This window comes from Macaca fascicularis, chromosome 11 (genome assembly GCF_037993035.2).
Source record: "Macaca fascicularis isolate 582-1 chromosome 11, T2T-MFA8v1.1".
Lineage (NCBI taxonomy): Eukaryota > Metazoa > Chordata > Mammalia > Primates > Cercopithecidae > Macaca > Macaca fascicularis.
Genome location: NC_088385.1, coordinates 129,041,871 through 129,056,803, shown reverse-complemented (window position 1 = coordinate 129,056,803; position 14,933 = coordinate 129,041,871). Strand labels below are relative to the sequence as shown.

The window sequence follows — 14,933 nt, the reverse complement described above, 5'->3', positions numbered from 1 at the left end:
AGTATGCAGATGGACAGTCAGTTGTACAATTAGCTAATCTGCACATGCAAATATTCATTTGTGTATGCAAATATGGAGTTTGGTGCACACATACAGATGTGCCTGTAAATACTGCAAGGGTAATTAAGCAGACTCACAGATAATTCGGTCTTGAAATGTTATGGCTATTAATTATCCAGTGCCTTTAACCGCAGTGGCTAGGACAAGCTCAGCTTAGAGAAAAGAGACCAACCTGCAGCCAAAGACTCCAGACTCAACAGAGGTGAGAGCTCAGGGATCAGGACCTTCCAGCTTCCAGTTACTAAAGAGTCTTAATATTAAAGTCATGTTTCATTAATTTTTTAAATGATCCAATAGTTATCACAATCAGCCAGGGAGATATCCCAGGAACAACACGAACCTCCCACTGCATGCAAACTAAAGAAGACAGTGATCATTTTTCAACCATTCTAATGACTAGATTCATTAACAACTTACCTTACGACAAAAAGGTCACCTTTTAAAGTGCAGTCAGGAGGATAGTTTGATTTTTCGGTAGGAGGGGTTGCTGGGGTCTTTGAAAAGGACAGAGTTCTTATGGCGCCCAGTTTCAAGTGACTGTACCAGTTAACAATAGACAGGGTGTGATCATAGAACTTAATGTTACCCTTAATGTCTCCTGTGACAATGTAGCTGAAATGGAGAATAACATCAGTTTTGCAAATAGCAATAATAACAAGTAGCATCTATATAATACCTAATTATATGTCAGGCTCTGGATTCTGGGGCATTGCAAAAACTTAATTTAATACTGCCCGATGAGAAGGATTTTACTGTTATCCCAATTTACATCTAGGAAACTAACGCTCAGAGAGTTAAGAAATTTGCTCAGGGCATTGTGTTGCCAGATTTAGCAGATAACAATACAGATACCCAGTTACGTTTGAATATTTGTATAAAAAAATTTAGTGTAGCTGGACATGGTGGCTCATGTCTGTAATCCCAGCACTTTGGGAGGCCGAATTGGGTGGATCACCTGAGGTCAGGACTTTGAGACCAGTCTGGCCAACATGGTGAAATCCCGCCTCTACTAAAAATACAGAAATTAGTCAGGTGTGGTGGTGCGCACCTATAATCCCAGCTACTCGGGAGGCTGAGGCAGGAGAATTGCTTGAACACGGAAGGCAGAGGTTGCAGTGAGCCAAGATTGCATCACTGCACTCCAGCCTGGGTGACAAGAGCAAAACTGCATCACAAAAAACAAAATAGACAGACAAAAAATTTAGCATAAGTATATCCCAAATATTGCATGGGGCATATTTATACCTGGCAATTTTACCAGGGCCATGTAGCTTGACTATGCAGGGAACCCAGGTATGTCTAAAGCAAAGTCCATGCTCTCTGCTAGGTTCTTCCCTGCCCGCCAAGATCAGCCATACACAATGGCGGTGGACAAGGATTTACACTCCCCAAATAACTACAGATGACCATGGAGAGAATCGCTCCACCAGTCCTCCAAAATCATGCAAGCTGGCAATGGGACACTAGCACTTTACAGGAAGGCACTACTGTTAGTGTGATCATAAAACCCTATCCAGTCATCACGGCAGAAGGCAGTGCCACGTGACAAAATGGCTTTCATTTCCAGTCCTCAGATCCATCCCAAATGGGCTTTTTAAAAAAGACTTTGACATAATTCTAATCACGGGGGGCAGACGAGGAGGATTTTCTCTTACATATGCAGAGTGGTTAAATGAGGTTTCTGATTAATAAGCAAGGCAGGTGGGCCGAGTAATTGGCTTGAACGTCTGCCACTGCCCTCTGCTGGACAGAAGCAGCAATACTGACCAAGTATTTTCAGAGACCTTTTCCTTCTTGGACTCACAGATCCTGACTGGGTTTCATTAACTTGGAGAACTCAGGCCTGGTCTTCACTGGATCCTAACCCCCAACCGAGTAAAGGTTGATTGCATCATGGCCAACTGCAGTTCTACTATCTTCTCACCCCACTGAGTGAGGGTGACAATTTGCATTTCTCTTTGTAAAACCATGTCAAGACCTCACTGTTCCCCTGCATCAAAAGGCAAATGGAAGCAAATGGGCGTTTTGAAAGCAGATGGCCCAGTGACTCTAACCATATGGGCAGGGTCCCTGTCACTAGGCAATTTTCTCCACACCTTCGAGAACTTCTCTCACACACTGATGATGGCTGCCATTTACCTAGGGTTCCCCTGCACCAAGCATGTGCAAAGAGTTTTACATCCCTATCTCGTGAAATCCTCATAAAACCACTCTGAGAGAAACAGTACCATTATGCCCATTTTACAGATGAAGAAATAGAGGCTCAGCAAGATTAAGTTCCTTTCTCAAAGTCACTCAGTAAGGAAGGGACCCAGCTGAAATAAGAACCCTGTCCTAATTGAGGACTTAATGACCATCTGTGAGTCCCCACAGCCACTCAAAATCAGAGTTAGTGAATTTTATTACGTTCTGATGCATTTGATCTTCTCACAATGGGTAAATATTATTTTTGTTTTGTTTTGAGATTGAGTCTCGCTCTGTCACCCAGACTGGAGTGCAGTGGTGAAATCTTGGCTCACTGCGACCTCTGCCTTCTGGGTTCAAGTGATTCTCATGCCTCAGCTTCCTGAGAAGCTGGGACTACAGCTGCATGCCGCCACACCTGGTTAATTTTTATATTTTTAGTAGAGACAGGGTTTCACCATGTTGGCTAGGCTGGTCTCAAACTCCTGAGACCACCCGCCTCGGCCTCCCAAAGTGCTGGGATTACAGGTATGAGCCACTGCTCCGAACTGTAAATGTTATTTTGTAATCAGACAAAAACAATATAGTTATTCAAATTATTTTCTTACATTTAATGCATGTAAAATGTTGCATGCAAAATCTATCCAAATAGCACAGAAGAAAAAAATCTAGTTCCTTTTTGTTTCACCAACACAAAGAGATTTTTTTTAACATAATGCATGCTCATGATTTTTTAAAAAATCCAATTAGTATAAATGGAACTATAAAAAGAAGTAAATCCACCCCCGATCCCTGATCTTAGTTCTCAGTTCTTTTCCTCAGAGGCAACCAATCTTCCCAGTTCATTATGACTCTCCCCAGAATACTCTATGCATATACAAAATATGCATATACATCCAAAAGAGGTTTTGTTTTGTTTTGTTTTGTTTTTCAAGACAGGAGAGTCTCGCTCTGACAAACTCCTGGGCTCAAGCAATCCTCCTATCTCTCTTTCTTTTTTGTTTTTTGGTAGAGATAGGGTCTCACTGTGTTGCCCAGGCTAGTCTCGAACTTCTGGCCTCATGTGATCCTCCCACCTCAGCCTCTCAAAGAACTGAAATTAGAGGTGTAAGCCACTATGCCCAACCTCCCATAACAATTTTTAAATATTTTTATAATCATCCATAGCTACCTTTTAATTAAGTTAAAATTACCTATCAATTGTAGTAAGCACAGTGATGCCCTCTTTCTGCAAATGAACCAATTTACAAGGCTTGATATAGGGAAAGCCCAAAAAGGTGGAGGCAGATGAGGGTGGGCGGTGTATGTCCCAGACAACCAGCTTCCCTTCCATTGTTGCTGAGAGTATTTGTGTTAAATTCAAGTGAAAGATGGACTGGCTAAACTTTCCCACAAGCTTGTTGAAGGTCTGTGTTTCAAAAGAAAGGTTATAGTTACTGTTGGTAATAAATATAAAACAAAGCATTTATCAACACGATATTTTATAATGTTATGCTGAAATATAGTGAGAAAAAGAGAAAGAAAAAGAAAACAATCACTAAAACCATCTCCCGTGGATTGCCATGGTCCAGGCAGTTCTGAACCTCTGGAGGTTTGCTAAGAGCAAGTGAAGGGTTATGTACTCTGTTCAATTACATTGTTTGTTTAAAGCAAATGAGAGAGTGGTTATTCACTGTTTATACCTGTTAAATTTCTCTTATGGAGGTTTCAGAGACTGGTGAAGAAACTAATGCCTGTTGTGAGTCAAAGCATGCTCTGGTTATAAAATAGCATAAAATAATTCTCCCAGTCTCCTTTGATCATAAGGTATTTTCCCATCAGTAGAAAATATTTAAGCACTATACACAGAAATGCCCTATTCTCTATGCTGCCCAATTCTCTAATAATACAGAGAAGATCCGAAGGTTTACCTCTTCTGATTTGAACACAAGAGGAATAGTAAATAATAATTAGTCAAACAAGAGCACCAAGTTCTTTCTAAGAGCAGCACTGTTTCAACACATTTTTATCATTTCAAATGGCTCATTATTTGTGGATTCTGTATTTGCAAATTCACCTACTTGTAAGAATTGATTTGTAATCCAAAAATCAATACTTGCAGCACTCTCACAGTCATCTGCTGAAGTGCATGTGCAGTGTGACAAATAATTTTACTCACTCAACATGCACATTTCCAGTTGAGGGCAAGCAGGGCAATGCTCTGCCTTCTTGTCTCAGCTCTGACTATAAACAAGTGTCCTTTTCATGGTCTATTTAGTACCATGTTGTTTGCATTTTTGGGTGCTTTTTCTTGGTGATTTTCGTATTTAAATTGACCCCCAAACATAGTGCTGAAGTGCTATCTAGTGTTCCTAAGCAAAAGAATGCTATGATGTGCCTTATGGAGAAAATACGTGGGTTAGATGAGTTTCGTTCAAGTCATGAGTTACAGTGCTGTTGGCCATGAGCTCAATGTTAATGAATCAATGTTATATATTAAATAAAATGTCTTTAAACATGAATACACATAAAACAAGGTTATGTATTGATCAGTTAGTTGGTGAAAATGTGACCAGAGGCTCAAAGAAACCTACCCTATATTTCCCTTCAGAGCAATAATTTAGTATCTGCTAATTTGGTGTTTGCAGAGACTTTATAGAACATAACTACCAACAACAATGAGAACTGACAGTATTTTTTAGTACTTTCATTTATGAAAAACAAGTCTGCAGACACAATAATCTCCTTGTGCCCATTCGTCTCAACTTTGTATTTTCTGTTTTTGTCTTTTGGCATGCCCTCTTAAGAAATAAATTTCCACAAATCATACCAAGAGAGAAGCAAGTATGCAGGAAACTCATCATCAGGTGCTCCCTGAGCGCAGGTTACATGGGCAGCAAATGCAGAATATGCTACAGGAGACGACTCAAGTTCCACCTCAGACACAAGAGCTTGCAGTAAGCAAGCAAGATAAAATGTTTTCTCAACATCTGGTTCATATCCCTCTTATTGGCTCTTAAACATCTAAATACCTAATATCATGTATTATTCTGAAACTGAGCAGCTTTATAAGGGATCCACATACATTCAAAAACTCTGCTTATTCTTTTTTTTTTTTTTTTTTTAAATACAGGGTCTCGCTCTGTTGCCCAGGCTGGAATGCGGTGGCACAAACACAGCTCACTGAAGCCTCGATCACCTGGGCTCAAGGGCTCAAGTGATCCTCCCACCTCAGTCTCCTGAGTAGCTGGGACTACAGGCTCATACCACCCTGGCTGGTAATTTTTTTTTTTTTTAATTTTTTTTTTAGTAGAAACAAAGTCTAGCCTGTGTTGCCCAGGCTGGTCTCAAACTCCTGAGCTCAAGTGATCCTCCCACCTCGGTCTGCCAAAGTGCTGGGATTACAGATGAGAGCCACTGCACCCCGCAACTTTCCTTCCTTGTCAATATGCACATACACATTCTAAAAGCCATCACTTTTTTATATTTTCTCATGGCAGTAACTCTTTTTATAACATTTTATTTTTAACAATACTTCCATTATTTTGAACTGACAATTCAATATGTATACGGGACCCAAGTAAAATTTTTCCAATTATTTCCCAGTAGCTTAATGTCAGGATGTACAAAGAGTAGCCCGAAGCAGCTAAGTTTGCACATAAATATTTATTCTCCACAAAATCTGAAGGACAAAAATGCAACAGGCATACTCACTTTTTCTGTTAAAAGTGGGGCGCTGTGAGCCAGTGTATCCCTCTCTTCATACTGATAACAGGAAAAAATAATCACTACTCAAAAAGACCCAGTTTCCAAAGGAAGAACTATATTAATAATAAAACCAAAACAAATACATCTAAACAAGGTCAGAAATGTGCATTTTCTACAGGTGAGAGAACTTGCTGCCTTGGGAAATATCTAAAAACATTCTGAAAGAAAAGCAAATACATAAAAAATATAAAAAATACCACAAATGATTATGACTTTTATTTTTTTTTGAGATGGAGTTATACACTAAATAAGGTGTCTTTAAACAGAAACACATCTATCGCCCAGCCTGGAGTGCGGTGGCACGATCTCAGCTCACTGCAAACTCCGCTTCCCAGGTTCAAGCAATTCTCCTGCCTCAGCCTCCTCAGTAGCTGGGATTACAGGAGCGCACTACCGTGCCCAGATAATTTTTTTTTTTTTTTTTTTTTAGTAGAGATGGGGTTTTGCCATGTTGGCCAGGCTGGTCTCGAACTCCTGACCTCAGGTGATCCGCCCTCCTCAGCCTCCCAAAGTGTTGGGATTACAGGCGTGAGCCACTGCGGCCGACCTTAAGGTATTTATTAAAGTTTTAAAGCCTTATTAATAGATAATTCGAATTTGTATTAAGTACTAAGTAAAGTCACAATTGGCTGGGCATGGTAGCTCACGCCTATCATCTCAGGACTTTAGGAGGCCAAGGTGGGTGGATCACTTGAGGTCAGGAGTTTGAGACCAGCCTGGCCAACACGGAGAAACCCCATCTCTACTAAAAATACAAAAATTAGCCAGGCGTGGTGGCAGGTTCCTGTAATCCCAGCTACTCGGGAGGCTGAGACAGGAGAATTGCTTGAACCTGAGAGGCCGAGGTTGCAGTGAGCTGAGATTGCACCACTGCACTGCAGCCTGGGTGACAGAGTGAGACCCTATCTCAAAAATAAAATAAAATAAAGATATAATAAATATCTTAAATAATGACTGTCACTGACAATCAGTAATTCAATGTGTTTTGGTTTTGCTTTACAATTTTTTATTGAGGTAAAATTCACTTAACATAAAATTAATCATAACCACGTTAAAGTGTCACTTAACATAAAATTAATCATAACGTGTACAATTAATCATAAAGTGTACAATTCAGTAGTGTTTCATACATTCACAATGCTGAGCAACCATCTAGATCCAAGACATTTTCATAACCCCAAAAGGAAATCTCCTACCCATTAAGCAGCTACTCCGTCTCTCCCCAGGACTTGAAAACCACCAGTTTCCTCTGTATCTGTGGACTTGCCTATGCTGGACATTCCATAGAAATGGCATCATACAACATGTGACTTTCATGTCTGGGGTCTTTCATTTAGCATCATGCCTTCAAGGCTGCTCCATGTCACAGCATGTATCAGTACTTCATACAATAACATTCCATTGTATGGACAGGCCACATTTTGTTTACCTAATCATCAGTAGATGAACATTTGGCTTGTTTCTACCTTTTGGTTATTACAAATAACCATATAGCGCTGCTGCTGCTGTGAACATTTGTGTAGAAGTATTTGTTCGAATGCTTCTTTTCAATTCTTTTACATCTTACCTTGGAATTGCTGAGTCACATAGTTATTCCATGTTTAACTTGGAACGTTTTTTGTTTTGTTGTGTTTTGTTTTGTTGAGACAGAGTCTCACTCTGTTGCCCAGGCTGGAGTGCAGTGGCACCATCACCATCACAGCTCACTGCAGCCTCAAACTCCTGGGCTCAAGCAATCCTTCAGCCTCAGCCTCCTGAGCAGTTGGGACTACAGGCGTGCATCACCATGTGCTGTTAATTTTTTTAAATAATTTTTTGTAGGGATGAGGTCTTGTTATGTCGCCCAGGCTAGTCTTAAATTCCTGGCCTCAAGTGATCCTCCTGCCTTGGCCCCCCATGGTGCTGGAAATACAGTCACAAGCCATTGTGCTCAGCCTCAATGTTTTTTATTCTCATGATTTGGCCCTGTGTCAGTATATGTATCACTAATCTGTTTGCTAATTCCTTTCTAAAAAGGAAAAAAGACCAAGGTCTCAAAAAAATCTGTATTTTAGAGCCACGTATGGCTGGCTCACCCCTCTAATCCCAGTTACTTGAGAGGATAAAGTGGGAAGATCACTTGAGCCCAGGAGTCTGAGGCAGCCTGGGCAACACAGCAAGACCTTGTCTCCAAAAAAACCACAAAACTTGTATTTTAGTCTTGTTAAATAAATTCAAATAAACATTTGCCTCATTGCTTTAATAAAATTTAATAAATAAAATTGAATTATTTGCTTCTGATTTAATACGCTAATTTCAAATGGGATTAAACACTATAATTAAATAAAAACATTTTAATATATATTCATTGCTTCTTAAGTAGAGATACTATATTGTTACATTACTGAAACATTCGTACTCAAAGAATGAACACATATTTCTACCCACATTTAAGACAAATCAAAATATTTCTACTTACCCATGCATAATATATTGCCTGTGTTTTACTATTGCTCACCAATTCTTTATTATTTGTTGGGTTAAAAGTAAGGTAGTTCTGAAATATAAAGTATGAAAATACATTAATGATAAACTTTCTGTTTCTGGTTAAGCTGAATGTTAAAATTAAATAATAATTTAATTTATTATTTAATTAAATTATTAAATAATAATTGGTATTACAGGAGTAGTAATACCAATTATTACTTAATTGGTGGCTCACTCCTGTAATCCCAACACTTTAGGAGGTCGAGGCGGGCAGATCACCTGAGGTCAGGAGTTTGTGACCAGCCTGACCAACATGGAGAAATCCCATCTCTACTGAGAATACAAAATTAGCCAGGCATGGTGGCGCATGCCTGTAATCCCAGCTACTCGGGAGGCTGAGGCAGGAGAATTGCTTGAACCCACGAGGCGGAGGTTGTGGTGAGCAGAAGTCGCGCCATTGCACTCTAGCCTGAGCAACAAGAGCAAAACTCCATCTCAAAACACACACACACACACACACACACACACACACACACAAATGAGTAGGAATATAAAACAGAAAAGATACAGCATTTGGTAAAAAATAGGAATATCATTTAAATACTGGTGAGTAAAATAAACAGTGTCAAATGTGTTCCCCTTCCAGTCTGATCTATTATATTTCATCATCCATAAATTGGAACAAGCTTTTCTTTTTTTTTTTTTTGAGCCAGAGTCTTGCTCTGTCGCCTAGATTGGAGTGTAGTGGTGCCATCTCAGCTCAATGCAGCCTCCGCCTCCTGGGTTCAAGTAATTCTCCTGCCTCAGCCTCCCGAGTAGTTGAGACTATAGGCATGTGCCACCATGCCCAGCTAATTTTTATATTTTTAGTAGAGACGGGGTTTCACCATGTTGCCCAGGTTGGTCTCGAACCCTACCTCAAGAGATCCACCCGCCTAAGCCTTCCAAAGTGCTGGGATTACAGGTGTGGGCCACTGCACCTGGCTGTAACAAGCTTTTCTGACAGTGATCAATTTAAAATAATAACAATAATAATAATAAAATAAATTGGAACAAGCAAAAGTAAACCGGTATTCACCAATAACCTTTATTCTGTATCCTTTTAAAGACTGCTGCATATACATTTCTAAAGTTGACAGGGCCACACAGTATCTTGGAATGAATGCAAGATATTGGAAGGGGATTCTAATTCCTGCCAAGATGGTGAATAGCATGGGCTGCTGGCTCCCTTCCCAAAAATCAACCCTGCAGAAACTATGGAAGTGAGGGAAACTTTAAACACACAAACCAAACAGTCACAGCAAGAACAACAAAGCAAGCTCTTCCTGGGGAGCCACGGGGTATGTGTTTGAAATGTGCATGGGAGGTGGGTGGCTACAGCCTGGGGTGAAGGGCTACAGGAGACAGCACTGAGGGACAGGCTGGAGAAAAGCTTTTTAAGTTCCATTTCTACCATTTCCACCCCGTCTCCACGCCTATTCCTTACCTATCATTTTCCAAACATTTTATGAATGTTACATACCACAGGAGTGTAAACTGCCAATGCCAATGTTTGAGAATTCATATCAGAACAGCACAAAAGCCCGGGCAGGGTAAGGAATTGGCAAAAGCAAGTGCATGAAGCAGACTTCACAAAGCCTGAAAATCAGCCTCAAACCACCTCAAGCTCTGATTAAGCTGAACCACTCTGCTAAGTGCCTTTAAGAAGCAAAAGTCAGTCTTCTTTGGAGGAAGTCATCTCGAGCCTCAAATTTATTGCTACACTTTAAAAAACACAACATCAGGCATTCAGTAAAAAATAGCAAGGCATATTAAAGAGATGCATCCAGGCCAGGCACTGTGGTATATGCCTGGAATCCCAGCACTTTGCAAGGCTGAGGCAGGAGGATTGCTTGAGGCCAGGAGTTCAAGACCAGCCTGGGCAACAGAGCAAGACCCTATCTCAAAAAAGAAAAGAAAAGAAAAGAAAGGGCCAGGCGCGGTGGCTCAAGCCTGTAATCCCAGCACTTTGGGAGGCCGAGACGGGCGGATCACTAGGTCAGGAGATCGAGACCATCCTGGCTAACACGGTGAAACCCCGTCTCTACTAAAAAAATACAAAAAACTAGCCGGGCGAGTGGGCGCCTGTAGTCCCAGCTACTCAGGAGGCTGAGACAGGAGAATGGCCTGAACCCGGGAGGCGGAGCTTGCAGTGAGCTGAGATCCGGCCACTGCACTCCAGCCTGGGCGACAGAGCGAGACTCCGTCTCAAAAAAAAAAAAAAAAAGAAAAGAAAAAAGACCCATCCAAATGACTGAAAACCAAGGGGAAAAAGCAATCGGCAGAAAGAAGCCACAGGAGATCCGAGTATTGGGGTTGTTAGACACAGACGTGACAATCACTGGATTAACATGCAGGAAAGTAGAGGACAAGATGGGGAATCTCAGCAGATAGCTCTACTTAAAAAAGGAATCAAATGGAAACTCTAGACCTGAAAAAATGATTTAAAATGCTCAATAGACAGTTTAACAAAAATTTAGATATAGCCAAAGAAAGAACGAGTCAGCAGGAAAGGAAGACAAATTATAGTAGAAAACATCCAGACTGAAGCAGAAACAGATGAAAGGATAGAAAATACAGAAAAGAAAATAAAAGACCAGTGGGACAAGACCAGAAAAGGTCTAACGTATATGTAATTGGAGCCCCAGAAGGAGAAGAAAGAAAGAATGTGGCAGAAGAAATGTGTAAAGAGGTACTGGCTGAGAATTTTCCAAAACTGAGAAGAGATATAACATCCCAGGTTCAAGAAATCCTAAAGGATAAACTTTACAAAAATCAACAACAGGCCAGGCGTGGTGGCTCAAGCCTGTAATCCCAGCACTTTGGGAGGCCGAGACGGGCAGATCACGAGGTCAGGAGATCGAGACCATCCTGGCTAATACGGTGAAAACCCGTCTCTACTAAAAAACACAAAAAACTAGCCGGGCGAGGTGGCGGGCGCCTGTAGTCCCAGCTACTCAGGAGGCTGAGGCAGGAGAATGGAGTAAACCTGGGAGGCGGAGCTTGCAGTGAGCTGAGATCTGGCCACTGCACTCCAGCCTGGGCAGCAGAGCGAGATTCCGTCTCAAAAAAAAAAAAAAAAAAAAAAAATCAACAACATACCCACATCCACATAGACACATCATTGAAAAGCTGCTGGGGTTGGTGCAGCAGTGGCTTACGCCTATAATCCCCGCACCTTGGGAGACTGAGGTGGGAAGGTCACTTGAGCCCAGGAGTTTGGGCAGCCTGGGCAACACAGCGAGACCCCATCTCTACAAAAAAAGAAAAAAAATTAGCCAGGTGTAGTGGTGCTACCTGGGAGGCTGAGGTGGGAGAATCACTTGAGCCTAAGAGGTCAAGGCTGCAATGAGTGGTGACTGTGCCACTGCACTTCAGCCTAGGTGATGGAGTGAGACCCTGTCTCAAAAACAGAACATAACAACAACAACAACAAAATCCTGCTGAAAACCAAGGGAAAAATCTGTAAAAGCAGCTGGGGGCCAAAGAGAGAGACACACAACATTCAAAACAGGGATTGACAGCTGACTTTTCAACAGAAACAGTAGAAACCAGAAGACAACAGAATCACATCCTTGAAGATATGAAGTGCTAAAAGAAAACACTACCACTCTAGAATTCTATACCAAAGGAAAATCTCCTTCAAAAATAAAGACTTGTCCATGAACATTCACAGCACCTTTATTTTTAATAGCCACAACCAGGAAACAACCCAATGTCCATGAACAGTGAATTAATAAGGTTACATACCTATTCAATGCGCTACTATTCAACAATAAAAAGGAATACACTACTGGTACGTGCAACAAAAAAACTGAGTGAAAGAAACCAAAGCTCTCTGTAAATGGAGTCCATTTATTATACATGAAATTCTAGGAAAAGCAAACTGATGAACAGTAATCAGGATGGTAGACATTAGGAGATGGATGGAGGAATCAGATCATACCTTGAAGGCCACATGTCATGGAATTTTAATGTTATTCTGAGGACAATGAGAAGTTACTGAAGGATTTTAAGTACAGGAGTGATGCAATATTTTAATTATTTAAAATAACTCTCTGGCTGGGCACAGTGGCTCACACCCGTAATCCCAGCACTTTGGGAGGCCAGGGCAGGCGGATCACAAGGTCAAGAGATCGAGACCATCATGGCTAACATGGTGAAACCCTATCTCTACTAAAAATACAAAAAATTAGCCGGGCATGGTGGCACGTGCCTGTAGTCCCAGCTACCCGAGAGGCTGAGGCAGGAGAATCGCTTGAACCCAGCAGCAGCAGGTGGAGGTTGTAGGAACCGAGATTGCACCACTGCACTCTAGCCTGGGTGACAGAGTGAGACTCCATCTTAAAAAAAAAAAGAAAATAAAGAAAATAAAACAAAACAAAAAACAGTCTGACTGCTGTGGGAAGATTGTTAGAGAGTGAAGAGAGAGTGAAAGCAGAAAGACCAGCAGGCCAGATGGTGCAGGTAGAGGTGACTGTGGCCTGGACTAGGACGGTGGCAACAGAGGTGGAGAGATGAGGGAAGATTTTAGGGTATGTCTCGGAAGTAAATAGCCTTGGGAATAGATGACAATACCCAAGAAGAAAGCATAGCAAGAAGAGGGCAGGGTGTGGTGGCTCACGCCTGTAATCCCAACACTTTGGGAGGCTGAGGTAGGTGGATGGCTTGAGCGTAGGAGTTGAAGACCACACTGGCCAACATGGCAAAACTCTGTCTCTGTAAAAAATTAAAAAAATTAGCTGGGCATGATAGTGTGCACCTGTAGTTCCAGCTACTCAGGAGGCTGAGGTAGGAGGACTGCTTGAGCTCAGGAGGCAGAGGCTGCAGTGAGCTGGGATTGCGCCACTATACTCCAGCCTGGACAACAGGGAGACCCTGCCTCAAAAAAGATTTTTTACGTTTTAATAATTTTAAATTTAAATCACCATGTGTACTCAGCAAGGTTGCAAGGTACAAAATCAACACACAAAAATCAGCTGTCTTTTTATACACTAGCAATGAACAATCTAAAAAAGGAAATTAAGAAAACAAATCCATTTAAAATAGCATCAAAAAAACACAAAATCCTTAGGAATAAATTTAACCAGGAGGTGAAGACTTGAGCTCTGGAAATTACAAAACATTCCTGAAAGAAATTAAAGAAGACATAAATAAATGGCGAGGTGTCCCATGCTCATGGATTAGAAGACAATGCTGTGAAAACGATGACACCACCCAAAGTGATCTACAGATTCAATGCAAAATCGCTATCAAAACCCCAATGGCGGCCGGGCGCGGTGGCTCAAGACTGTAATCCCAGCACTTTGGGAGGCCGAGACGGGTGGATCACGAGGTCAGGAGATCGAGACCATCCTGGCTAATACGGTGAAACCCCGTCTCTACTAAAAAAACAAAAAACAAAAAAACTAGCCGGGCGTGGTGGCGGGCGCCTGTAGTGCCAGCTACTCGGGAGGCTGAGGCAGGAGAATGGCGTGAACCCGGGAGGCGGAGCTTGCAGTGAGCTGAGATCCCGCCACTGCACTCCAGCCTGGGCGACAGAGAAAGACTCCGTCTCAAAAATAAAAAACAAAACAAAACAAAACCAAAAAAAAACCCCAATGGCGTTTTTTGCAGCAATAGAAAAACTCATCCTAAATAGCCACATATGGTTGGTGGCTACTGTGTTAGCACAACCTTAAGGAGGAAGAAACATTTTTTTAGGGGCAAGAGGAATATTGGGGGGAAAGGAAAGAAGATGGACATATGGCTGCATAACCATATTTCCCTGGCTGAGTCTAGTCACCCAAACCCTCTGGGATTTAGATCCTGCAAGTCAGGCATGTACTTATCACAGTGCCTGGCACAGAACAGGTACTCGATAAATGTATGACAAATGAAGCATGCAAGGATGAATGAGACAAGTCACAACAGCAGGGAGCAGCGACCCAGGAAATAAGGAGACCTGATGGAAACTTACTGGGTGTCCTTGGCAAGTCACCTCATGTAAGTTGGGAGCAATAATAATAACTTCCCTATACTCCTCAGAGTTAGTTTTACAAGGTTCGAAGCAGTTAAAAGCACACTTATAGAATAAGAAAGACTGCCAGGTGGGTGATTTTAGACAAAGTATTTAATAATTAATGGTAGTATTCCACAGATATTAATATCTATTTTGCTAGCATGTTTGCATGGATTATGTGAGATAATGTAAGTAAAGAATTTAGCAGACTCTGGAACATAAGTGCTTGAAAAATATTAGCTATTAGAGTCAAGTAAAATGAATCAGGAAATGAAAGGGTTTTTAAAGCTCTACTGAGGCCGGGCGCGGTGGCTCACGCCTGTAATCCCAACACTTTGGGAGGCCGAGGTGGGCGGATCACCTGAGGTTGAGAGTTCGAGACCAGCCTGACCAACATGGAGAAAACCCATCTCTACTAAAAAATTACAAAATTAGC

The 14,933-nt window shown here is 41.6% G+C and overlaps 1 protein-coding gene across 20 annotated transcripts in view; it reads right to left on the bottom strand.

The window, feature by feature from the left end:
• Nucleotides 1-14,933, bottom strand: part of CFAP251 (cilia and flagella associated protein 251) — an 86,485-nt gene that overhangs the window by 44,961 nt on the left and 26,591 nt on the right. For all 20 annotated transcript variants that reach the window (XR_012420788.1, XM_045366136.3, XM_074008143.1 and 17 more), the window contains 4 exons: nt 8,450-8,527; nt 5,938-5,988; nt 3,438-3,652; nt 478-672 (listed from right to left, as the gene is read on the bottom strand). Coding sequence is in view for 19 of the 20 variants with exons in the window: in XM_045366136.3 (XP_045222071.2) it covers nt 478-672; nt 3,438-3,652; nt 5,938-5,988; nt 8,450-8,527 (539 nt within the window). In the remaining variant the exon portion in view is untranslated. The remainder of the gene's footprint in view (nt 1-477; nt 673-3,437; nt 3,653-5,937; nt 5,989-8,449; nt 8,528-14,933) is intronic.